At 49.1% G+C, this 24,034-nt stretch overlaps 1 protein-coding gene across 8 annotated transcripts in view; it reads right to left on the reverse strand.

Annotated features, from left to right (window-relative positions):
* Positions 1–3,808: 3,808 nt before the first annotated feature.
* Positions 3,809–24,034, reverse strand: part of ELF4 (E74 like ETS transcription factor 4) — a 37,712-nt gene continuing 17,486 nt past the window's right edge. For 2 of the 8 annotated variants that reach the window (XM_011384220.2, XM_011384219.2), the window contains exons 2-9: positions 17,249–17,524; positions 13,610–13,781; positions 13,097–13,189; positions 11,545–11,736; positions 10,765–10,848; positions 10,503–10,695; positions 9,552–9,929; positions 3,809–8,685 (exon numbers count right to left, since the gene is read on the reverse strand). In XM_011384220.2, the coding sequence (XP_011382522.1) occupies positions 7,869–8,685; positions 9,552–9,929; positions 10,503–10,695; positions 10,765–10,848; positions 11,545–11,736; positions 13,097–13,189; positions 13,610–13,781; positions 17,249–17,320 (2,001 nt within the window). In that variant the 5' untranslated portion in view covers positions 17,321–17,524 and the 3' untranslated portion in view covers positions 3,809–7,868. Of the gene's footprint in view, positions 8,686–9,551; positions 9,930–10,502; positions 10,849–11,544; positions 11,753–13,096; positions 13,190–13,609; positions 13,782–17,248; positions 17,525–24,034 lie in introns of all 8 variants that reach the window. The other 6 variants (XM_011384217.2, XM_011384216.2, XM_023525495.1 and 3 more) reach the window with 5 other exon arrangements.

Genomic DNA, 24,034 nt, shown 5'->3' on the forward strand with positions numbered 1-24,034 from the left:
TATATATGTAAAGTTGAGGGGTTTTGGGTTTGAATTTTTTGGTTTTGTTGGGGTTCATGGTATTTTGTGGTTTGTTTTATGTTTGCCTTTACTTTTTTGCATTTGGGTGTGTATTCTGGCTGCCTTTTATGTTTCATTTTAAGCAACTGGCTGTAGAGTCAAAAACTCTTGCATACTGAAAAACCTGTGTCAGGGCTTCTGTCTCCTGTCTCTCTTTACTGTTCTCCCGTATTGGCTTTTCTGTGGTTAAAGAAGATGGGCATCCTGATGAAGTGAGAGGGGAAACCCCTGATCCTACTTTGTAGTTTTGGGTTCTTAATGGAGGAGGAAAAGGTAGAGTAGCTAGTGAATAAGAAAGCATGGGCAAATCCTGGGGGTGGGCTGGTGGGGAGAATTACATACCTGCATTAGTTTAGGGGTGCATACATACTCCTCATTTGCTATAGGAGTAGCAGGATTGGAGGGATGAACCCTCTTTTAGGTGTCCGTGAAGAATGATCCTTTCTAACTCAAGGAAATCACCTGCCTGCTGTCTCTCTTTTCTGCCCTGGATCACCCATGTTGGCATCTGACTGCACAATCTTATCACTGCCCTCACTATGTACCAATGTCCCCCCTGCCCAACACCTAGTGCAGGCCTACTAAAGTTCTGGTTTCCTAAGTCCCAGCTATTGTGGAGGTAAGATGCCTAACTTGCCTGGATGCCCTGGATTTTATGTTTCTTCCCGCTTCTGAAAAACCGTGGTAGAAACTATGATTCCTTCTGACCACTGGCTCCAGAATGTGCCTGTTACTGTTTGAGGGGAAGGAGATATTTGACAGGCCTCAGGTGAGCATTATTTTAAGCATTATTCTAGGGCCTTTCACTGTGGTTTGTCTCTAGAGAGCCCTGTCAATGTATAGGCCAGGGGATCTGTGTCTGGCCAACTGGAGTCCAGCCATCTCCAGGAAAGAACTGAGTTTCTCTCTTTACTCAAGGCCCAGAAACAGCCTTGACCATCGTCCTCTGTCAGATGGAGGAGCATCATCCCCTTTGAGCCCCAGCATGAATTGTCCTCATTGGCCTTCGTTTCCCCACTTTCTGATCCCGCGTCCCTTTAGAATAGTTGCTTCCTCAGGTTCCCAAACAACCCTGTAACAGTACTGATTTTAGGTCAGTCCTCTGCTTGACACTTGCGGTTAAGAACTAAGACATGTCAATAGGTCATGAAAGCCATGTGGTAAGTACAAGGACAGCGATGTCCAGGATGTTCTGGGAGCTTGAAGGGGTGGGCAAGGGTACTGGGTGTGAACACACAAGGGGTGGTGTTTGCAAAGATTTCCTGGGAGAGTTGATGCCTTACACAAGTAGGAAAGTAGGAATTAAGGGTGACAGGGAAGAATTTTTGAGGCGACAATCTGAGCAAAGGCTGGAGGACAAAGAGGGTAGTATGTGCAGGAAACTATGGTCCACTTCAGTGCCACCACAGTTGGAAGGGACAGATGGGGAAGGGGTGGGTGCAGGAGACCTGCTGGCCATGCTAAGGAGTAAGGCTCGAACTTTTGCCTTTGGTGATAGGGAAACAGGAAACTTTAAACTGGGTTAAAACGGGATTATCTTTTGTTTTGTTTTTCTTTTTGCTTTAATAAAATGGTAAAAATGTGTTAGAGGTAGGACAGGCAGAAGGAAGGAAAGAAAGGTAATTGCTTGCGATTCCAAAGAGAGGATGATGGGAGAGTGGTGGAGATATTATAAGGATTTCCTTTTCAGGCAGGAAGGAGATGCTGTAGGCAGGCAGAATGACCCCAAAGGGATAGGTGATGGTCCTTTGGAAAACGGTGGACAGTCATGTGCGTTTGAGTTTGGGTGTGTGGGTGTGCACACCCCTCTATTCCCCTGGGTTAAGGAAGAGAGTTAAAAGTGGGACCAAATAGCAGTTTATTCTTTTCTTGCTCTTGGGTTCTTTTCCCCACACCTTTCGTAGAGGCCACTTACTGCCCTTCAGCTAGGGTGGAAAGATCAAGGCAGGAGGTAAGAACCATGATACAAACTCTACATCCCTGGTCAGGGTAGGGGTGAGGATCGTGGTCTCATTAAATGACCTTCTAATGCTAGAGGAAAGCACCAGCTGCACCACTTACCACCTAGGCTGGCCTTGGGTGAGAACCTAAATCTTTCTGAGCCTTCGTTGCTCCATCTGCCAAATGCGGCTCAATTTCCCAACCATAGAAGAGAATCACACAGTGTAGCTGAAGTTAGTTTCTCCTGCGTGCCGAGGTCATGAGCCTGCATTTAATGATGGTCTTACCAGAATGTTCCACTTCGAGATGCATGGTTGAAAGGGAGGCCCCGTTCAAGTGTCTGCATTCCCAGAGAAAGGACCATCTGCTATCTTCGCATCCCTATTGGTCGTGGTGGTGGTGGTGGTGGGGCGAATTGGGCACTAAACTCCTGCTCCTTCCATATTCTAACCTATAATGGGGGAAGCTTGTTGGATGTTTATTGTGTCGCACTCCTGCTAAGACGTGTGTGTGAGGTAGGATTGGGTCCACCCCAAGGGAGGCCAGTTTAGCTGCCAGGGGGAGGCGCCCAATGTTCGGGCTTCCTGGACCCTGCGGCGGGGCAGGCCGGGGCTTCTCGTATTCTCCTCGAGCACGGATTTCCACCGCGAGGGGGACTGACAAGCCGGCGGCGTAGGCCCGCTGGGCTCAGACGTCTCCCCAGCCCCACGCAGGTCCTCTAGGAGCTCTGGCTCACGCAGCGAACGGTCCAGGCCCTCCCCTGTCAAACGGATGTCGCGGGCACCTCAGTCGCTCTCCGATTTCATTGCAGAAAGCAGCACCACGTGAAAATGTAGCTAAAGGCAAGCCGGGGAGTAGAAGTGGGCCAGGCCAGGCGACCTGCGGCTAGGACAGAGACAGCGGCCCCCGGGATCACTCCCACCGCCCAGGGGAGAGTGGAGGCAGCTGAGTGGCTGGCTCCGCGATGTGCTTACCTGTGGGTCCGGAAGGCTGGGGGAGGGGACTCTGGGGGGAGGAGCCTCCGGGGGCGGGGCCAGGGTGCGTCTGGCCAATGGGGAGAGGGCATTTAATTGCTTCTTTTTTTTTTTTTTTTTTTTTCCCCCTTGTAAAGTGGAGGGGGCTGGGACCCAGGGAAAGTTCGAAGCTTGAGAGTAATGGAAGGCCTTGGTGGGGACTGGAGCAGCCTAGGGATAGTTGGGGGCGCAGGGTCAGTATAGAGCGACGGGAAGATGTTGGGAGCGGCAGGCCCCGCCTCAACCGCCTGTCCCTCTGGGCTCGGCCAACCACCTGCCAGCTATCACCGGCTTGACAGCGCCCCCTGCTGGACATCGGCCCTTACATCTCACATGCCAGGACCGGGGCTCTCGGGGGCTGAGACTGCCTGGGACTTCCAGCCTTGGGAGCGGGGAGAGGAATGAGTTCCCTCATCTTGGATCCAGCCGCTTTGGAGTTGGAGGCAAGTGCCTCTTTAAAAATACATAATAAAGTCAGAAAGACCTATGTTCCTGAGAATAACTTCTTGTCCTGCCTCTCCCACCAGGCCTGACCTATCAGTCCCACCCAGGAATGAGGAAATAGTGGTGAAGCTGTCCCAGGAATGAGCAGCAGCAAAGGGCAGGAGTTCAGGAGTCACCCATAACACCTGGTGACAGGAAAACACAGCAGCCTTGGGCTCCTTGGAACAGCTTCCTGCAGTGTTACATGAGAGCTCAAAAAGCTCTGGTAGCCCCTAAATATGGGTTGTCCTCTCTCCTTACCTGCCATAGTATAGGACTACAACCCCATGACTAGATACAGGACTCATTCATTCTTTCAATAAACATTTATTGAGCACCTACTGTGTGCTAGGTGCTGTGCTAGGTGCTGGGGATACATCAGTGACTAACACACAGTCCCTGTCCTTGAGGAGCTCACAGTCTATCGGAGGGGAAACATATAAACACGTAACTAAGGAGCTACCATGTGCTAAGTGCTACAGTAAGAGGTATATACAAAGTGCTGTGGGAGCCCAGAGGAGGGAGTAATACATCAGTTCCTGGGGGCAAGTATCGAGTCTCTTAACTCCATTAAACCATTGAGAAGGCAGGGATGTTGTTGCCACACGACCCTAGTTAAAATGAATGTCTCCCAAGGTTCTCTGCTAGCCCTCTCCCATAACTATGTCAGCACAGGTTAGTTTATCAAATTAGCTCATTTAACACTTTGAGTTAGGGAAGAAACTGGACAGGGAAGTTTCTTTAGGAGTACAGGAGTGTTCAAAACAGTAACAACTCGGGTGGGGGAACCATGAGGGCACTGAGTCAAGGACTGCAGGCCCTGGGCTGTGGAACACCCGGGGTGAGTGCCTATGCAGAGGAGGGGTTGGTGTCATCTACCTCAAAGTTTGGTCCTCATCGCTCACCAGTTCAATCAGTAACCATTTGCTCACTAGATGCTTGGTACGTAGTGTGCCCTGCTTTGAGTGATATAGTCACCCACCCCTCAGAAGATAACATGCTAATTTGGGAGACTAAATAATTCCAGGTCATTGACAATTTTAAGTAACAGTTTGTGACTATAATAGAGAAGATGTCACAGGCTATTTGTGGTCAGTTGCCTAAAGAGTAGTAATTGCTATGAGTTTCAAATAAAGAACTCTGGGGAGTCAGCTCTCATGAATTGAGTCTTGAAGGATGAATAGGATTAAACTGGTATTAGAGGGGTTGGAGGAACATTCTGGTTGAGCAGAACCAAGTAAAGCAAGAACACAGGGAAACTCAAACAGGCTTGTTCAAAGGCCAGCAAGCCCATCGGTTTGGCTGGAGCAATACAGGAGGTGGGAGAAGCAATGTAAGAAGACAGCTGGTAAGTCAGATGGGACCCAGTGACAAAGTACCTTGATGGAAGGTCAAGGACTTGGGACTTTGTCTGAAGACAGAGATTATGCTAAGCTCAAAATACTTTTGGAACTACTGCCCTGAGCTCTCAAATGCCCTCCTCCAGGACCCTTGGACAGCCTCATGATTCAGCAAATGGTTTCTAATCGTAGAATGGATTAAAGTGGAGACCCTAACCCCTGGGCCTTGGACTGATACCGGTCCATGGCCTGTTAGGAACTGGGCTGCATAGCAGGAGGTGAGTGGTGGGCAAGTGAATGAAGTTTCATCTGTATTTGCAGCCGTTCCCCAGTGGTAGCATCACTGCCTCAGCTCCACCTTAGATCATCAGGCATTAGATTCTCATAGGAGCACCAGTCCCTGATGCCAAAAAGGTTGGGGACCACTGGATTAGAGGTTAAGTATTTTGAGTGTCACCCCTACCTGTAGGCAATGAGGATCCCCTGAATTCTTTTTAGCAGAGGAAGATCAGAACTGGTGCCCTGGCAGATTGGAGGGGACAAGACAGGTCACAGCAGGGCTATAGATGTGTCTGGGGAGGGGGATAAGCTCTGGGTAATTTGAGGCTCTGGAAATGTGGTGGAAAGGCCAGATTTGAAATATATAGCAAGTGGTGCTGGACTTCAGGAGATGGGGAGAGGATGGGGTCAAGTGAAGTTAACCATCAGATGACTCTGAAATGTCCAGCTTAGGTCAGGAAAATGGGGGCATCATTAATAGAAATAGGCAAGTCATGACAGCTTTTCGTTTTGTTTTTTTCTTGGCAGGGTTTTGTGTGTATGGAAAGACTTTCAAAATCAGCTTTCAGGAGAGGGGCTGTTTTTAAGGGCCTTGTGGGCATCTAGGTGGAAATGTCCAGCAGGACCATGGACATGCAAGCCAGGAGCTGAGGAGAAAAGTGGGGGCTGCAGCTCTAGATTTCTTACTCATCCCTGAAGAGCTGAGCCAAAGCCAAGAGGATGGATGAGACTCTTGGGGGATACTCATAGATGCGGAGCCAGCATGGGCACAGAACCGGGCTATGGAGGGCAAAGTTGAGTCTGGCTAGTGCTAGCGGGGATGAGAGGTAGTGTCCCATGCTGTGAGGGTTCACAGGAGCCAAAAACTTTGAAGACATTTGATGTTACCATGGAGACATAAGTGACCTTCAAATGATGAGTTTTATGGAGTTGAGGTGAAGGGGTCAGGGCCACCCATAACCCATGCAGCACCTTTATGCAAAAAAATTTCAAAGGTGTCTCTTTCCACCATCAGGAAATTGTCAAAAAAAAACTGATTTTATTAGAAAAAAAGCACTTTAATGCCAAGTGCTAGAATGTATAATCAATACACCTGCACAACTATATATGATTCCCTTGTGGGGGAAAACAAAAGTGGGAGAGGATGATAGTAGGCTTGGCAGTGACTAGGAGAGAAAGAAGAACAACCTGGGGAGGTAGTTAGATCAAGTGGATGGTTTTGCACTGAGGACACAGCCAAGGTCCTAAGGCATTGATTCACATTAACCAAATTCACCAGATAATGTAATTATTTCCAAGGTTGATATGTCTTAGCTCTTAGCGTTGCCCCCAAATTTGGCAGGAGAGAGGCAAGCTAATTCAAAGAAGGGAGAAGGGAAGATCCAGGTCCTAAGCTGAAGAGTTGACTTTAAGAGACAATTGGCTGACCCTTCCTCAGAGAGAGGAAAAAGGAAAGCAAGGAGCCATGTAGAGGCAGGAGAGGTGCCATGGGAGCTCATATCTGTTGGCTCCTGTTTTCTTGGTGAAGAAGGAATTGGTCAGGTGTGAAAGTTGGAGAACAGGGGCAACGGTCCACTTGAATGTCTGCTGTAGGCATGGTGGCGGCAGGTGGGTTGGCAAACTTACAAGATGATTAGAAGGTGGGCTGTGCAACGGGCACACATGAGCAGGAATGGAAGCAGACACAATCTACACTGCTACAAGCTACCCCCAGCAATGCCTGACAGCAGGAAAATATCAGGAGTGAAATGAATCAAGACAGAACCCAGGACTCAGGGTGTAATACAGGTGCAAAGAATGGTCTTATAGCTCCAACCCTTTATGCAAACATTTAAGTCAGACTTGGTGGCTGGGTCTGATTCTGGAGGGGCACTCGGCCCCTTTCTAACACTTCAGCACAGCCTTCTAGGGTGGCCAAGGTTCCAGCATGCTGACAAGTGTGTTGGGTAATGAGGCCGACTCCAGGAAGAGGGCCTCAGTCTAGGCTGGGGGCTGCTCACCAGCGCTGAGTTCTTTTCCCTCTCTTGTGCTTTTATCCCACTCGGCCTTCTGCCCCTAGAACTGCATCTGTTCCAACACACACGCCAATCAAAGCTCTGCTACCCTGGACCTGCTCTAGCTCTGTGACATCTCTCTAGATTTGGGGGATCCAACCTGCACCCCCTAGTCTCAGAGCAACGGAATTTTGGTTTGTACAAAGGGAACTAGAGAATGCTTTTCCTTAAAACAAATCCTCACCTCTGCAACTGACCCACAGAGAGACACATGTTCTTGAATATCTCATAGGTGCACCCTCGTTCTAAAGAAACAAAAATACAGACCCATGAGTACACTCAAAATACATACCGAGATATTCACGTATGGGATAGTAAGTTCTCTGTAGAGGGAACACAGATGGTGAAATACAACCAGGCAAATTAGGGCTCCTCCCATGAAGCCCCTGCACCCTCCATGGCCACCACCTTCTCAAGAGATTATCCCTTCATCACCACATCAATCCATCACCCCTGATAACAACATATCCCTTAATACTCTTGAAGGCCATGGTCTGACGCCAGGAATGCTCAAACTGGGCATAGCTTGGCCATAGTGACATCAGGCAGGGGTGGGTGACAAAGAGGATATGGTGTATTAACATCTCACCAAAATTTAAGGGCAGGTGAGCTATTTAAGTCAGTCTCTGCTAGAGGCAGTCCATATGAAAATGCTGCTCAGCTTTTCCTGGCAGGTCATACTTTCCCCACACCTCTGTTTATATGTCGTGGGGCTCCATCTTAATGAGGGAAGTGGGGTTAAATGGAGAGAAGGGGGCTGAGGTTGGGGATCTAGTCAGCAGGCTCCCAGATGTGCTCACGCTAGGCTCAGCCATAAACAGGGACCCTGAGCCTGAGGAGAGCTCAAGTTCAGCCACTGGGGTCAGCCCAACAGTTGGGCGGCTGGGAGGAGAGAAAGTCTGGTTTCCCAGATGGCTTGGATTGTGGGAACCCCTTGAAACCACGTGGGTTGGAAGTGGCTGAAGGTGAGCCTGATCCCTCAGGAGCTCCCTCAGGGTCTCTTCAGGAACCAGCAGTCCCTCCATGGGGGCCCCGGTCACCATGCCCTGCACATATGAGGAGGGCCTCAGTGGCCCCTCCTTGACCCCAGGAGCTGCTGTAGCACTGGAAGTCCTGATGAAGGCAGCAATGACAGTCCCAGGGGGCTGAGAGCTGGGCCCTGTTGCTCCAGCCCCTGTGACTGGGGGTGCTGCTGGATTAGTCGGATGGTTGGGCCCAGCCAGAAGTTGGGGGAGGCCACTGAGAATCAGCGGAGTCCCCGGTGCTGCCACCTGGCTCTCTTGGAAACTGGTGTTCAGGGGGAAGGAGGCCTGCAAAGTGAAGGTGTCCTTGAAGGTGTCCTTGAAGGTCGAAGCAGGTGGAACACTCTGGAGAACTAGCTGGGTTGAAGCAGTAGTACTGGTAGAAGGCCCGTTGGTCAGCACTGTGGTTAGCGGGATTGTCTGCAGGGTCAAGGCTGAGCTTGACCCCACAGGGGCCACTCCTAGGTGGATATTGCTGGGTACTGACGAAGCACTGAGAAGAAACAGACAAGAGATTTGGTTAAGGCACAAGCATCTCCTAACTGGCTAGAAAGGAGGGCACAGAAGGAAAGGAGCTGAAGGTGTTTTATTTCTTCATTGTTTCAGCTAATACTTACTGAGTACTTAGTATAGGTCAGAAATACTCAAAATTATTGACAGATAGTATTTCCCTCAATCTTCAAAACAGCCCATGAATTGAATAAGATTAATCTGATTTTACAGCTTGAGGAAACTGAGGCACAGAGAGGTTATGTCACTTGCCCTACATTACACAGCTAATAGCAAGGACTCACATCTAGGCTCTCTGACTTGAGTTCATGTTCCTAACTGCTTCATTCTACTGCCTTCCCTCCTTAGAAGAGCATTTTGGTGACCCATGCCAGAAAGATAAAGTCCAATTGTCTTTCACAGAAAACTGGAAGCACTTAGCATGTACAACTATCAAGAGCTTACCAGGTGGGCCTGGAGGGCCGCAGGAAAGTAGAGTGAGCCTCTCTGTAACATTCTCTATTGCCTCTTTTATGGAGTGGAGATGGTTCGTGGGGCGGGGGGGGGGGATGTGGAAGCCTCTGGTGGCTGATTGGGGAGCACTTTGGAGTGAAAGGAAGAGCTCCAGCTGGTATCAGAAGCCCCCCTACCCCAGGTCAAGTGCTGGCTTTACCATTACTTTAGTATGTGACCACGGGCAAGTTGCTTTTCCTCTCTTGACCAACAGATGTCCCCACTGGTTTCCCAGGGATTCTGCGAGGATCCCACAAGACTGGACATATAGCAGAGCTTTGCAAGAGGTTGAAAACTGAGGCCCCCCCTCAATCTGAGGTATTATGGGAAGACTCATAATGCCTTGCGTGTCCTTACCTCACGGCTTTGGTGAGTTTGGCCTGGCCCTCAGATGGAGAGACAAACACAGTGGAGGTAGTGGGGCTCTCCTCATCTAGAGACAGTCCTAATTCCAGACTCGCAGATGGCTGTAGACCAACGTGCTGAACCCTCGGCTTTTCCCAGGGAGGGCTACTGTTGCTCTGGGAGGCAGACCTGCATGAAACCCTGGAGCTGGCTCTCCGAGCAGTGCTCATGGAGGAGGCAGTGGCAGTGGAGGCCTGAGGGGATGCCTCTTTGACTTCACTTCTCTCATCTTCATCTTCGATCACCACTAGGTCCTTGGGCATCTCCTTAAACTGGTACACCAGCCTCTGCCCTTCAACTTTGGCAAGAATGCCCCTTTGGTAGTAATATCTGGGAACAAGGAGTGGGGAGTTAGGGACATACCACCCTCCAGGGCAGAGCAGGCATGAGGCAAAGAGTGGCCAGGGCCAGACAGGAGCCCACGGGCAAGAGCAAGAGACTCTTGGACTTGGAAAGCTTTTATGAAATTTCTGAGATCTCCCATGAGGACTCAAAGGATCCAGAAAAAGGAGTTTCAAATACCAACCCCCACCCTGCTTTGGGGTAGAGGATAAGGGGTGAGTGAAGGATGATGGGAAGGGATGGATAGATGATGGGGGATTTAGCAGTCCCCCAGCTGAGACTAACTATGGGTAACTCTGGCCCATCTCCCTAGGTCCTTGGCTTGAAGAATGTGAAGAAAGCCTTTCTTGGGGATGGGAGGCCCTAAAATGTTCTCGTACTAAAGGAAAAAAAGCTAAGACAGAGCTACAAGAGGGAGGAAATTTTTCCTCCCAGAGGTGGCCTGGGGAATGGGTTTAGGGGTATGCAAATAGCAAAGTTAGGAGACCCTAAAGTGGGAGGGCCTCCTTGCACATAAGCAGAGCTTGGTGACTCAGGGCAGGGTCCCCCAGCAACTCCTACCTTAGTGCCCGCCCCATTGTCTCATAGTTCATGTCAGGTTTGTTTTTCTGCTTCCCCCATAGCTTGGACACAGCTTTGGAATCCACCAACTTGAAGATGCCTTTCTCTCGCTGGGTCCACTTGATGTACTTGGGGCAGGTATTTCTGTCTTGCAGAAGTGCCAGGAGGAACTCCCACAGATAGATGGTGCTGCCTGCAGAGGGGAAAGCCAGTGAGGGGTGGCCCCGGCTCTTTTCCCACCTCACCTGACTCCCAGCCCTACCTTTGCCATCCTTAGATTTCTTCCGAATGGGGATGCTGGGGTCAGTGACAGGTGAGGTACTGCGGGTGCCCTTTGTCTTCCGGACTGTGAGGAGAAGGTGAGAGCAGGATGAGGCTGAGACCATGACAAGAGCTCCAGGGCAGGCTTCCAGGAAGGAGAGCCCAGAGCTTATCAAGTTGGGAGTGACAAGACAGACAAGAAAGAGCCAGGTCACCAGGGCTGGTGGTCCAGGATCACTCTCCATGGCCAAAGCCCTCAGGTACGTGCACCTACCCAATGGTCCACCTGCATTTTCAGGCCCCAAAGGTAAAACAGAACACCACTACGGTGTGGGGCAATGTAGTGCATGCACACATTGTTCTTCTAAGTCACCCTTAGAAGAATAGAACTCATCTACCCTAGTTTTTGAAATGAAAAGACAGCCTAAAAGTGAAACTGCAGGTAACTGTGGCATTGGAGTTTTGGTTGCCACGCTGACAAGGAAGTATCGTCCAGCCATCACCCAAGTAAATCAATAACACTGGGGCTTGGGAAAGCCCAAAGTCCTCTCTCATATACAGTCTTGGCTCCATGAGTGCCCGGAAGGAAGATAAGCACATGGCAGTGGCCCCCATGGGACGAGGGACTGGCCAGAGGGCCAAGACTGGTGTCTGAACAGCCTAAGATTCAACATGTGTCTGTGAGCCTCTACCCATTTACCTCTAAGGTCTCCCTCTCCTACCACCCTCCCCATTGAAGCCTCTCTCTCTTCCTCTCCCTCTCCCTCTCTCCCTCTCTTACTTCTCTTCTTTGATTTTCCAGTCTTCTTGGCACCTTCCTCTCTGGGGACCTTCTCCTCCAGAGGATGCCCCTCCTGGTCACCAGCGTCACCAGCTCTGTTCAGGGCATCGGGCTCAGAGACAGGAAACAAGTAGTTGGGCAGAGTGACGGCTGGAGCAGAGTCTGAGTCTGGAAGCATTTCGGAGGTGTTGACTGCAAGAATAAAGGCCTGAGGTGGCTGAGGCCCAGTGCAGGGTGGGAGCATGGTCTCCCAGCACTCAAGAGTACGGCAGGCTCCCAGAGAAGGCAGAGTTACTGTTCCCCTCAGCCCAGACACAAGATACACCTGAAAACGCCTCATGTGTCTTGCACCATGAGGAGAGGAAACATCTGCAGAGTTGTGGGCATGAGCCAGCCCCAATCATGGCTGTCACATTTTGAGCCCACTACTGCTGGTGAGAAAGTTCCAGGTGACACCCAGGGTAAAGGGCCACCTTGATTTAGTCATTCACTCATTTTTACAACTGGAAGGGGCCTTAGACAAAATTTAATCACATTCTTCTGCTTTCTTGATGAGGAAACTTAGACCTAGAGATGGCAGGGCATGTGCCCAAGTCACACAGCAAGTTGGTACCTGGTACATGTACGCATTCAGTAACTATCTGTTGAATCCTGAATGAATATTAGTGACAGAGCTAGGATTAGAAATGCTAGGACTCTTAACTGGCAGCTTCAGGGCTTTCTTTCTTGCACTGTATCCCAGCTCCCCCTTGGGAAGGGGCAGTTAGGGCCAAGGAGTCAGAGCAAATGTTTGAGGGGTTCCTGAGGGAGAAGCCTGCCTTGGGGGCCTTCTGGTGACTGAGGGCCAACGTCTAAGAACAAGGAAGGGATGAGGGGGTTCCAAGCCTGGTACATTTTAAAATAAGCCACACACTGCATAGCCCTCCTGGGAGCCCAGTAAGAGAGCAGACGGGCCTGAAAAGTCACTCTGGCCAATAGTATTCAACCTTTAAAAGGAAGGAAATTCTGACATGTGCTACAATATGAACAGGCCTTGAGGACATTATACTTAGTGAAATAAGCCAGTCCCCCAAAGAGAAACACTGTATGATTCCACTTATATAAGGAGTCAAATTCATAGAGACAGAAAATAGAAGGGTGGTTGCCAGAGGCTGAGGAGAGAGGGTAAATGGGGAGTTGTTGTTTAATGGGTACAGAGTTTCAGTTTTGCAAGATGAAAAGAGTTCTGGAGATGGATGGTGATGATAGCTGCACAACAATACAAATGAACTTAATACCACTGATGAATGGTTGAGGTGGTCAATTTCATGTATATTTTACCACAATTTAAAAATCGGGAAAAAAGTGACCCTGGCCATCTTTTCCTTGTCTACAGTGCCCTCTTGCCCCCTCCCATTCCAGTCACAGCTCAAGAGCATGTTTATGTGTATGTTGGTGGGTGTGGGTACACATGCCTGCATGTACATGTGCCTGAGAATCCGATACACAGATGCAATCTTTTAAAATGCCATTTTGTGTTGCCTTGAGTTAAGACACCGGGGTTCAAACTTACAGATCTGCTTCTCATCCAGGATGTTGTTGGGAGACTCAACATTGAGCAACACTTCAGTGGCTGACATGGTTTGTGAGGTTGCTTCATTGTCATCTAGTTCCAGGTTCCATGGTGGGAAGGAAGAAGAAAAGTTCTCTCAGGGTACAGGGCAGGGGGTACAGCCATAACCAAGGCCAGCCCAGAGAGTGGTGCTAAGGAGCCAAGAGATAGCCAGAAAGGGACCAACGCACCTCTCACCCTAATCTTCCACCTTCTCTCTACACCCACCCCAGCCGTCTCCACTCCTCATTGTTCCCCTCAATCTTAAAAGATCACGAATCCATTTAGATGTCTCTCTTCTAGAAGTGGTACTACCTTTTTGTTTGTCCTAAGAGCCCCATCTAATTTCCAACTGTTGGGGCCTTTGCCCTTGCTGCATGTATCACTAGAAGCAATTGTGGAATACTGTTCCCTGAAGACAGAATCCCTTTCTCCACCTCCACCACACGTTCCCTGCCCAAGAAGGGGACAGACCTGCTACCAAAAAACTACCCTCCAAGATCTGATCCTGCGTCATGCACAAGGTCCTGTCCGTTATGATGCCATTGTGAACGTCATCCAGTTCCAGTCCTGAGTAGAGATGCAGTAATTCAGGGTAGGGTACCTGCTCCACAATCACAGCTGGGAACACTGAGGGGTCTTCCAGCTGTGGAGAAGAGAGGGATCTGGTTCAAGACCTATCTGCCACTTCCAGGAAGCCCACACTACCAGAAAATCTGATCCTTCTTACAATTCCTAATTCTTAGAGTCCTCAGAGGCTGTCCTTCGTATGAGATGACATTACTCTGGGTCCAACCTCACTAAATGATACTTTGAGTGGATTCTTAATTAATAGCGATGGGTTAGCTCTGTACTACCTGTGCTAAACCAAGGGCAGGCAATGTTAATTGGTTGTAGTTACGAGTTAATCCATGGCCAGGGTTGGTGCTCAGTCTAAGAGAAGGGTTAGGCTCATTCTGAGGCCAATGGGAAAGGATTACTCAGTGGCAAGGACAAGGGGCTTGATCTATAGCCAATCCTGACTCAGCCTACAGTCAGGATTGGGTACCAGAGTTAGGGGTTCAGATTGTGGACATCTTGGGGCTCGGTCTGTGGCAATGAAGATGGAAAAAACAGGGGCATTATAGAGGTAGAAAAGTAAGACCCCAGCCCCTGCCTGGGTTGGAGAGACTGTTCCAATTTCCGGCTTGATTCAATGAGTACATAAGGATGTTGTTCATGTTAAGGGGGAACGCGGGAGGAAGAGGGGCAGGTTTTTGGAGAAAGGTAAGGGGTACCAGTGTCTGAATATGGTGAGTGTGAGTTACCTTAGAGATATTTAAAATGGAGATACCTCTGAGGGAGTAAAAAATATGTTTCCAGGAGCTCAAAAGGGTGGTTGCTAAATCCTTTGGAAGGGATAAAATTATCGGGATGAGAATTCAACCCCAGGAGGACATAGCTGTTCTAAACTCAAACAAAGCTAAAGAAAAAAGGAGTGTGGTTTTTCAAATTTAAATTTTTAAAAAATTATGTAGAGAAGGAAATCTATCAGCATGCTCATAATTATTATATTTTGGTTGTGGGACTTGGGTAATTTTTTCCCCCTTCTTTCTACTTTTCTGTATTTTCCAAATTTTCTTTCATGGGACTGTTAATAATTTCTTCATGGAAAAAGAATGAGAATGCTTAGTCTTGCCTAGTGTTCCTGAAGGATCCAGAGTAATAAACACTGATAAAACTCCTTTGAGTTGGGCAGTCACCCTGGCTAGAGCAGTTTCAGGGGAGTGCTGGGGTCCCAAGGTACATTACAATGGATCACAAAGAGGACAGACTGAGGCAGGCAGTAGGGTATAGTGATTAAGGTCATAAAGTTAAGAGCTATCTGTCCAATATGATAGCCACTAACCATGAGTAACTATTTAAATATAAATGCAATTTTTTTTTTCAAGATTAAGAATCAGTTCTTCAGTTGTGCTAGCCAAGGTTCAAGTGCTCCATAGCCACATGTGACTAGTGGCCTCATACTAGATAGCTCAAATATAGAACACCTTTAGCATCTCAGAACATTCTATTGGATTATGCTGATATAGAGCCAGACTGCCTGGGTTTGAAACCAAACACTGCTACTTACTGGCAGTATGACCTTGGGCATTTTACCTAACCTTTCTGGTGCATCGGTTTCCTCATTTATAAAATTGGGGTGATCATATTATGGACCCCATAGGATTGTTTAAATGGATCAATATATATAAAGTACTTAAACAAGGTCTGGCAAAGAGTAGGTTCTCATTGTTTTAGGTATCAGGGGCTTTTAGGAGACTGGTAACATTTTATTTCTTAACCTGGATGGTGAGTTCGTGGATGTTCATTATATAATTATTCTTTAAGTATATATACATGTACATACACACACGCATATATGTGATTTATGCACTTTTTTGTATTAATGATACATTTTGCAATAAAAATTGTTTCCTAAAAAGAGTGAAAGAAGAGAAGTAAGAATATAAACACAGAGGGTGGAGACTATGCTGGGGAGAAAAAACGGTGCTAAAAAGGTGGTATTTTGAAGGAGGTGGGTGGAAGAGAGGCAAGGTTTTTTTTAAGGTTGGGGAAACCTGAAGATGTTCTAGGTTTAGCAGAAAGGTCTAAGAGGACTAAAAGATATGAGAGAGAGGAGGTGATCGATGGCTTGAGGTCTTGAAGGAAATAGGAGAGATGAGGTTAGGCACAGGCACGGAAATTACCCTTGGAAGGAAGAGGGACACTTCTTCCTGCCAGGTCAGTAGAAAGGAAATAAGAACAGTGCTCTTATCAATAAAAGGGAGGATAAAGGGAAACGGAGGGCATCCTTGGCTTTGAGGTTCTCTGTGAGTCGGGGGAGAGGCTGTCTGCTGAGGGTGGAAGGGCACGTGTGGTGTCGGGAGATACAGGGTTGAGAGCTTCTATGAACAGCCTCTATGAAGAACAGAAACAGTTGCTAAGCAGGCTAGAAACAAGCAAAAAATGACCAGTAGCATTGAGAACCCAGTTAAGGTTATATTTTTCTTACTTTCTCATCCCATAACGCTTTCCACAAGGCTAGGCAAACCAGAGGTGTTCAATAAAACTGAAGACCCAGGTAGACAGAAATTACAATGTGCTCAAAGCCCACTAGGGGGCAGCCTTCTGTAGGCGGCTAGAGATAAGACAGTATTCCATCCTTGCAAGGATTTAGGATAGAGAGCATCAGAATTAGGCTGAGATCCAGTTGAATCTACTCTTGGTGAAGATGGAGAGAGATGGCAGCCAGATAGGGTAGGGGACAGGACTTGCCTAGGTGGCCAAACTGAGATCAGAACCCAGGATTGCTGACTCCTAATCTTTCATTCCTTCTACAGTACCTGGTTGCCTCTTCTCCAGTTTGTGAAAAGAAGGGAGTGAAGGATGGCAATGAGTGTGACAGGACACCATCCAATGGGTATAGCTAAGTGCACAGAAAATATGCTCTCTTAGCCCCAGTGTAGGGCAAGGTATGGAGCAGTGGGGGCCCAAGCATCTGAAGTCTGTCCTATTTTCCAACTTCCTCCCACCTAAATACCCCCATTTCCAGTTTATCCTGAATCTCAGATTGAAGCTGCAAGACAGTTATGGAAAGATTCACCAACCAGGCTAGAGACATGAGTCTGAAGGTGCCACTGATTGGACTCTGCCCTGCAGTTCTAGCCGGCGATGTTCACTCTTGCTATGTGGTTGTTCCAACAGTTTCTTACTATGGCACTAGTGGTGAAGGGAAGTGACTGAAAATGCACAGGAAGGTCAGCGCACACCTGTGCATTCAGCCCACGTTGCTGACTGGCCAACAGCTCAGGTGATGTATTTAGCAGCTGCTTGGCTGACTTGGTGACTGCATGTGTCCTGTAGTTGAACGTGGGCAACTGGCTCACTAAATGACCACCCAATGATTACTGAATGGACTCATGAGTGACTAGCTGGCACACAGTCTGGCTGGCAAGCAGACCCAGTGCCCTGAACCAAGTAGGTGCTTGATCAATATTTGCTGACTAGCTAGCTGGCCAGCTGGCTGGCTTACTGGCTGTCTGCCTGCCTGCCTGTGTCTATCTGATCAAGCTCTGTTCTCTGGGGCCATACCTGGTGTATATCATCCATCCCGTTGCTCGCAAATTCAAATATCAGGTCACTAGACTGCAGAGTAATAGCCATGCTGTCTTCTCAGAGCTGACAGCAGGATTCGCAGGGCTCTCTGGAGCTGCGGGGTTTTCTTGACGAAGAGATGTTGCTCAGGTACCTTGGAGCTTAGAGCCTACCCTGAGCCACAGCAGAATATGGGGTGTAGAGAGCTGGAGTAGGTGGTGATCTAAGCCAGGTTCAAGGCTGCAAGATGGGCTGGACAACTGCAGGAGTAACCTAGAGAGAAGGAAGAGATGGGGGCAGTGAGTAAGTCACCTCCCTTGAGCTCTGTTCCCAGGACAGCTGGTGAGCCAGAATGACCCTGCCATGCCAATGCAGACTGCCAGAAGAGGGATGGCTGAAAAGGGAGGACAATGGGAGAAGACGAGGAAAGGAGAAAAAAGGAGGTAGGTAACGGAAGGAGGAAAAAGAGGAAATTAACTGAGTCACCTCCAGTGGGAAGTGGCCAGGCCTCAGCGCCAGTCTGAGTCACCAGCATTTGTACCTGAGCTGGCCTTGAAGATACATAGCCTCCCTCCCATCCTTCCCTCACTCTTCTGGAGAAGATGACAGATATAGGGACTCTGGTCTCTCTCCACCCTGAAGATTAATCTCCAGGGTGCAGCTACAAGGAAATTCAAAGCCTCATGAATGGAGCAATAGCATGAAAAATCCCTAAAATTCCCTTGGCTCAAGAAAGAATCTTGTGGCGGGGGAGGACCCACAGGTGTACAGGGTACTCTTCCATACTCTGCCTAGCTCAGTTTAACTCAGGAGTGAGGGCCACCTAGCTCTCAAGGGCAGAGTCTACAGAGGAAGAAATGTCTCACTGTGAGGCTTGTGTTGTCGGCCTGACCCTGCTTGTGGGGATGGGACTCTCAGACATGGCCACACCTCCAGAGAGCCTGGAGACAGAGGGACAAGTGGGACATACGCTGTGTGCACTTGTCACCACTCTGCCACCACTGCTGCTTGGCCAGAGATGATGGCTTCTGTGCTGGTTGTGGGTTTATGTTCTTGGTTCAGCTTTGCTTTCAGTTTCAAGATTGAACTGTCACCCTGGGAACTTCTAAGGAGAGCCCCAGCTGGAGGAGGGGCGCAAAGAACATTTCTCATCCTCCAGGTCTGGGTCAGAGGCCCCCCTTTTCCAGGACATCTATTTACTGTAGACCACATGTCCCTCTTCTCCTTGAATGCCTCTTGTGCTCACGATCTGCACCTCAGGCATTCACATGGCATCCAGGCCTCCAATTGTTTCCTTTGCTTACTACTCTCATACATGTTGTCTACGGTCCACATTCATGCCTGCTTCCCAAAGCCTTAGCTGCCACTCCTTGCACATCCTTCCTGCCAGTCTACTCCACTCCTCCAGCCCTAAACAGTTGGGCTTCCCCACTTCTAGGTGCCAGGTCTTTGGCTCTTAGGGTTCTGTTTTTAGTAGAATGTGTGTGTGTGTGCACGTGAAGTGGGTCTACAGACAGCCTAGTTCAACCATGAGCACCTGAAGAACTGGGGTCACACACCATAGTGGGAGCAACAGACTTGACCCTTACATCCTTGACACTCTTTTGGCAGTGCCAGGGTGGCAAAATCTTCTCCTTGCCTGGAAAGAAATGAGGAACTTCAGAGAGGGGCAAAGGGGAGGGAAGGAAGGGGGACCATGGGTGACCTCCCTGATGACCGCTTTACCCCCAGGCCTCTCCCACTTCCTTTCCGTTAGCCCACAGGGCTGGCTCCACCCTCTCCCCACCCCCATCTTCACCCCCACACCTTTCTACCCACCCCCAACAAAAACTCTGAGAAGTCTCTCAACTCAACCTGTCAGGTCTGTTTCCCTTTGGGTGAATGAAAGACTGATGCCTGCTAGGACAGAGAGGAGGCACTGATGAAACAATGGTCCTCACCTGAGTTCCACCCATCCCTGAACCTGCATGAGATCCAGTCTCCTGTCACCCTCCCACAGGTAGGCTGTCTGCCTCCAGGAAGTATTCTCAAACCAATCAAATGAAAGGCTATCACTTTCACCTAGTCCCACTTTGTCTAAACATAAAACTTCTGAACTCCTGTATCTGCTCCCTCTCCCCGCAAGGTCATTGCACTATGGGCCTTCCCTCTAGGTTTGCTCATCTCTTTGGCTTCTCTGCACAGATACCAGTATTTCATGTTTGCAAGTTCACTGCTCATGACCTCAGCCTGTGGAACTTCTGTGCACCTTCCTTACCTCTCCCATTAGACAGTGGCTTCCTTGAGAGCAGGGACAATGTTGGTCATTGATGAAACTTTAGCACCTTGTACTGTGCTTTACATGTAGCAGACACTCAATTCATGTTTACAGAAACCATGAATGAATAAATGAATGAATGAATAAATGGTACCGGCGAGTCGGTACCAGTGAGATGTGTTTTCTGGGAAGTATAGCCATGTGTGCACTGGGTGTGGAGTTAGTGTCCTGTACTCTGGCTCATACAAGAGTGAGAGGAATGTGTGCACTCTCTGTTACATCGTGTATTTCTGCACTGCAATTTACAACATAGGTGTGCAAACACACCATAGATATACACCTGTGCAGGGTGTGCCCATGTGTCCCAAATGTGGAGACACTTGGCCAAGGTTAAGAAAACTCCCCCTCCCTCTGCCCCAATGAACCTTCCAGTCCAGAAAGTTTCATCCCACCCCCTTCAGATGTTTGAGGATTTGAAAGTGAGAGGTGGGGAGAGGCTCATTTGCATGTTCACTTACTTTCCCCTGAACCACCTCCCAAAGTCCCTCAAAATAACCTCCCTCTCCCAGGAACCTGAAACCAAAGAAGACATCACCACAGAAAGCCCGTCTTGCTGTTGGCTGCAGAGGCCCACACCAGGGGCTTCCCTCCCCAGCGTCCTTACAGACTGGGACATAGCTTCAGTAGCCAAGAGCCCTGGACAAAGTCTTGCTGGCAAGTAGGGGTTTTAGGAGGTACACACAAACACTTGGCACAAGGAACTGAGGAACCTGGGAACCCTTAGTAACCAGTGGTGAATTCTCCCCACCCAGCCCCATCATTGCACAGCTGCAGTGAAAGTCTGCACCCAGGGTGGCAAAAGCTCCACATCTTTGACTGCCTTCAAGGCCACTGCAAGATCCCTGGCTCCTAGGGCCTGTCCTACCTGGGCTGAAAGCAAAGCCTCCGTGAGAGCATATGGCCCCTAGATGTTGTGTGTGAGTCTGTGTGTGTCACAGGAGGAATCGAGCAAGTGAGGGAGCCTACATCCTCTGCCTGCAAATGCACACCTCTGACTCTTTGTGGTTCTGACTGCATTTCAAAACCAAAATAGCAAAATACAAGTGGTTTGAGCTGCTCCTGTGTCACCACACCTGGGTCCCCTTCAGACATAAAGACCCTTTCTGGGGCTGTCACTGGAACATGTCAAGCGGTGTCCAGCATCCACCCACCAGGGCCTCCTCTACAGGAAGCTGCCCCTATGTGAAAACCACATCCACAGTCTCTGTGGAGTAAGTTTAAATCTATACCCATTTAGTTGAGCCAATGGCTCTCACTGAATTGCTAACACCCATGGCATTTCCACACATGCCAGGAAACATAGGGGCCAGATGGTCAGCTGGGACACAAAGCAGAGTTCTTGTCCTCCAGTTCTTTGTCCCCTCCATGCCAGCTCTCACTTCTAAAATACCCGGTCCCCTATGAAACCTTTCTGGAATTCTCTGGAAAGGAAGTGACAATTTCCTTCATGCCATTTCCCACTCCGTCAACACTCTTCCCCCACAACCACAAACAAAATGGAGACTACCCCAGGAATAGCTGTACCCTCCACTGAAAAACAGCCCCTCCTCCAGCTAATAGTCATCCAGCAACAAATTTGCATGATGTACCATGTGACCAATGGCATGTATTTAAGAGACAGAAGGCCAGAGTCAGGGATCCAATCTCTAGCCCCGGACCACAAAAAGAGCAGAGGTAACCCATCCAAAGGATTCCTGCACAACCTTGACTCAGATCACAAGCTGAACTCTCCTCCTTGAGCAAATGCCCAGCAAGGGGACCGCAGTCACAGCTATTTTGTCAGCTCCTCCCCTGTATTCCTTTCTTTCTACCACCCTCTCCATTTAAGATGAAATCAGGAAGAGGGAGGGGAAAAATAAAGGTTTTGTAAGCTCTGTTGGTTGAGGTTTCTCTGTGCGTATTCACAAGAAATCCAGTTTCTTTCCTTGGCCCTTGGTCACTGCCTGATTCCAGTACAGGGCTTGCTTTGGTGGTGAGGCAGACACAGAGCTACTCTCCAGCTGTCCCAAGCCTTTCTCAGCTCTAGTCTTGTCTACCTTCTCAGGCCCTGAGCTGTCCCAGTGGGGGGACAATTAGGGCTGCAGGAGATAGCAGACTGCAGACAGAGAAATGTCCCCTCTTCTTTTTCCAGGAGATCCACTAGGCGACCTACAGTGTGTGCCATAGCTGGCCAAGTTGGGGGAGGAGGAGGGAAGCCTTCTCCTGGCTACATCCCAACAAGATGTGTGACCCTGGAAAAGTCAGCCCTCTTTCTGTGCTGTGGTTTCTGTCATCCTTAAAGTGGGTGAGGGCTGAGGGTAATCCAGGCTTAGCAGATGCTCACCAGAAAGTCTCAGGTGAATGAAGATGGTGGTGGGAAAACACTGAAAATTAAAAAGCACTCATCCAGATAATTAGTTTCAGATGACCTCCCAGAGACCAAGTGGAACTGGGGCCCCATGAGGGCCCTAGAAGTCCCACCACTGGCTCCAGAACATAAGATGAGGCCGGAGGCTTTCTATTGTTGGCTTGGAGGGGCTGGCTCCTCACCTGGGTTGGGGGCCACACAGGGAGGGGCTGCTGTGGTTGGAGTGCTCCTGGTACCCTGTCCTTACCACCTTCACCCTGCCCCAGCCCTTTGGGATGTGGTTAAGTGACAAGAAGAGCACTACAGAAGCCCAATAGGGGAGGAGGAGCAGGGGAAGGGTTACTGACAAAGGGAACCTGATTTCCTGGCTGCTCTGACTCCCAGGAGCCTTGCCTGAGAAAGCCAAAACAGCACTTCCTAGAGGTGCCTGCGGCTAACACATTCTTGTCTCTAGTGCTTCAGAGACAGGGAAGAGGCAGAAGGGCACTAAGCTCTTCTGAGATGTGAAAGACAAGTTAATGACAGGAGAACACATTGCAGGAAAGGGGAGCAAAGTCAAGTCCAAGGCAGCTACTGAACCCCAGTATGGTGGGCCACCAGCAAGAGCCTAGAGGGGGACCCCATAAGTCCCAGCAGACTGTAAAATCATGGGGTTCCAGCAAGAAAATACAGCTTTGCCTTGGGGTTTAGGCAGGTCCCCTTCCCCCTCTGTGAAACGGGGACAACCACCCTAGCCCAAGGGATGGTCCTGACAGGGCAGTGAGTTAATTTAGGTGAAAACTTTCTGTTATGTCTCAAACATGTTTTTCAATTTCCGGGTCTGATTTGTCGTGTGGTCACTGTCACTCATTAAGTAGTCAGCATATTTTTACCTATATGGACAGGAAGAAGGGGAAATGGAGATAGTGGGATAAAATAAAAATGGAGGGGGGCATAACTGACAACCGTAAAACTTATGATAGAGAGAAGAAACCAGATTGACTATGGGGAGAGGGATTGGGTGGTCAGAGAAATCAGTTGAATAAGTGCATAGGCCCGAGACCCACCAGGCAGCAGAATGTGAAATATGGAAAGCTACTGGGAGTTACTGTAGATGCTTGACCAAGGGAGGGGCACAAAGCAAGCAGTTCGTTAGGAAGATTGGTTTTGTCTAATGTATGAGTGGGGAAGATGGAAGGAGACGAGGTGGGCAGCTGGAACCCAGAAGGTGAATTCCAGAGCTACCCCGAAGGAGAAAGATGACAGTGTCGTTGTAGAGACTCCAAGATATGTAGCCTGTTTTTGCTGTAAGAATGTTAAGGGATATGGAATGATTAGGGCAGGAAACATGGCAAGAAGATGAGTTCGACTTGGACATTTTGAAGTTGGCATTACCTCAAAAAACCCAGGAATGGTAAAAAAGAAAAGAGGACCCAGAGAGTCATTTGCTACACACACACACACACACACACACACACACACACACACACACAACCTGGCCAGAAGGGCCTCGATAGGCCTTCAGTGGCCAAAGGAACAGGCCTGGCCTGGTGAGGCTGGCAGTACAGATACAATACTCTGGTAGAAGGTTGCATGTGACAAATGAAAGGTGACTTCACATGGCACACACTCCACCCCTACCCCTAAGAAGGCCTGCTTGTATCCATGGGGGAAGAGGGGTGAGAGAGAACAGAAATACTGACCAGAGATTAATTACATCCATTAGTGGGTTTTTTGAAAGCTAGGGTAATCTCTAACTCTGCGCCGACAGGCTATTAGGTCAAATAACTTTTACTGAAGGGACAGTGTTTTTTGTCAAGGTTCTTGCCAGTGAGTGCCCTAGAAACTGAGTCAGAGGTTCCTAGCTCAAATCTGGGATACTCCCTGGTGGGAAGGGCCACATTGGGTTCACTGCCTTCTTGGTTCTGGGTACTCTTCCAAATGCCCCCTCCCCCCAGCCACTTCCCAGGCCAGCAAAAGCAGTGTTCCCTGCACAGAGAGGAGGCCGCAAGGAAGGATGAGGTGGAAATATGGCTTATGGTGGGGGTGACGTGGGAAGACAGGGAGGGCAGTCTCAGCTCTGATGTCACCATGAGCTCCCAGGGGTCTTCCTCCCCCTCACCCACACTGCTTAAAGCCT

This window comes from Pteropus vampyrus, unplaced genomic scaffold, assembly GCF_000151845.1.
Source record: "Pteropus vampyrus isolate Shadow unplaced genomic scaffold, Pvam_2.0 Scaffold566, whole genome shotgun sequence".
NCBI lineage: Eukaryota > Metazoa > Chordata > Mammalia > Chiroptera > Pteropodidae > Pteropus > Pteropus vampyrus.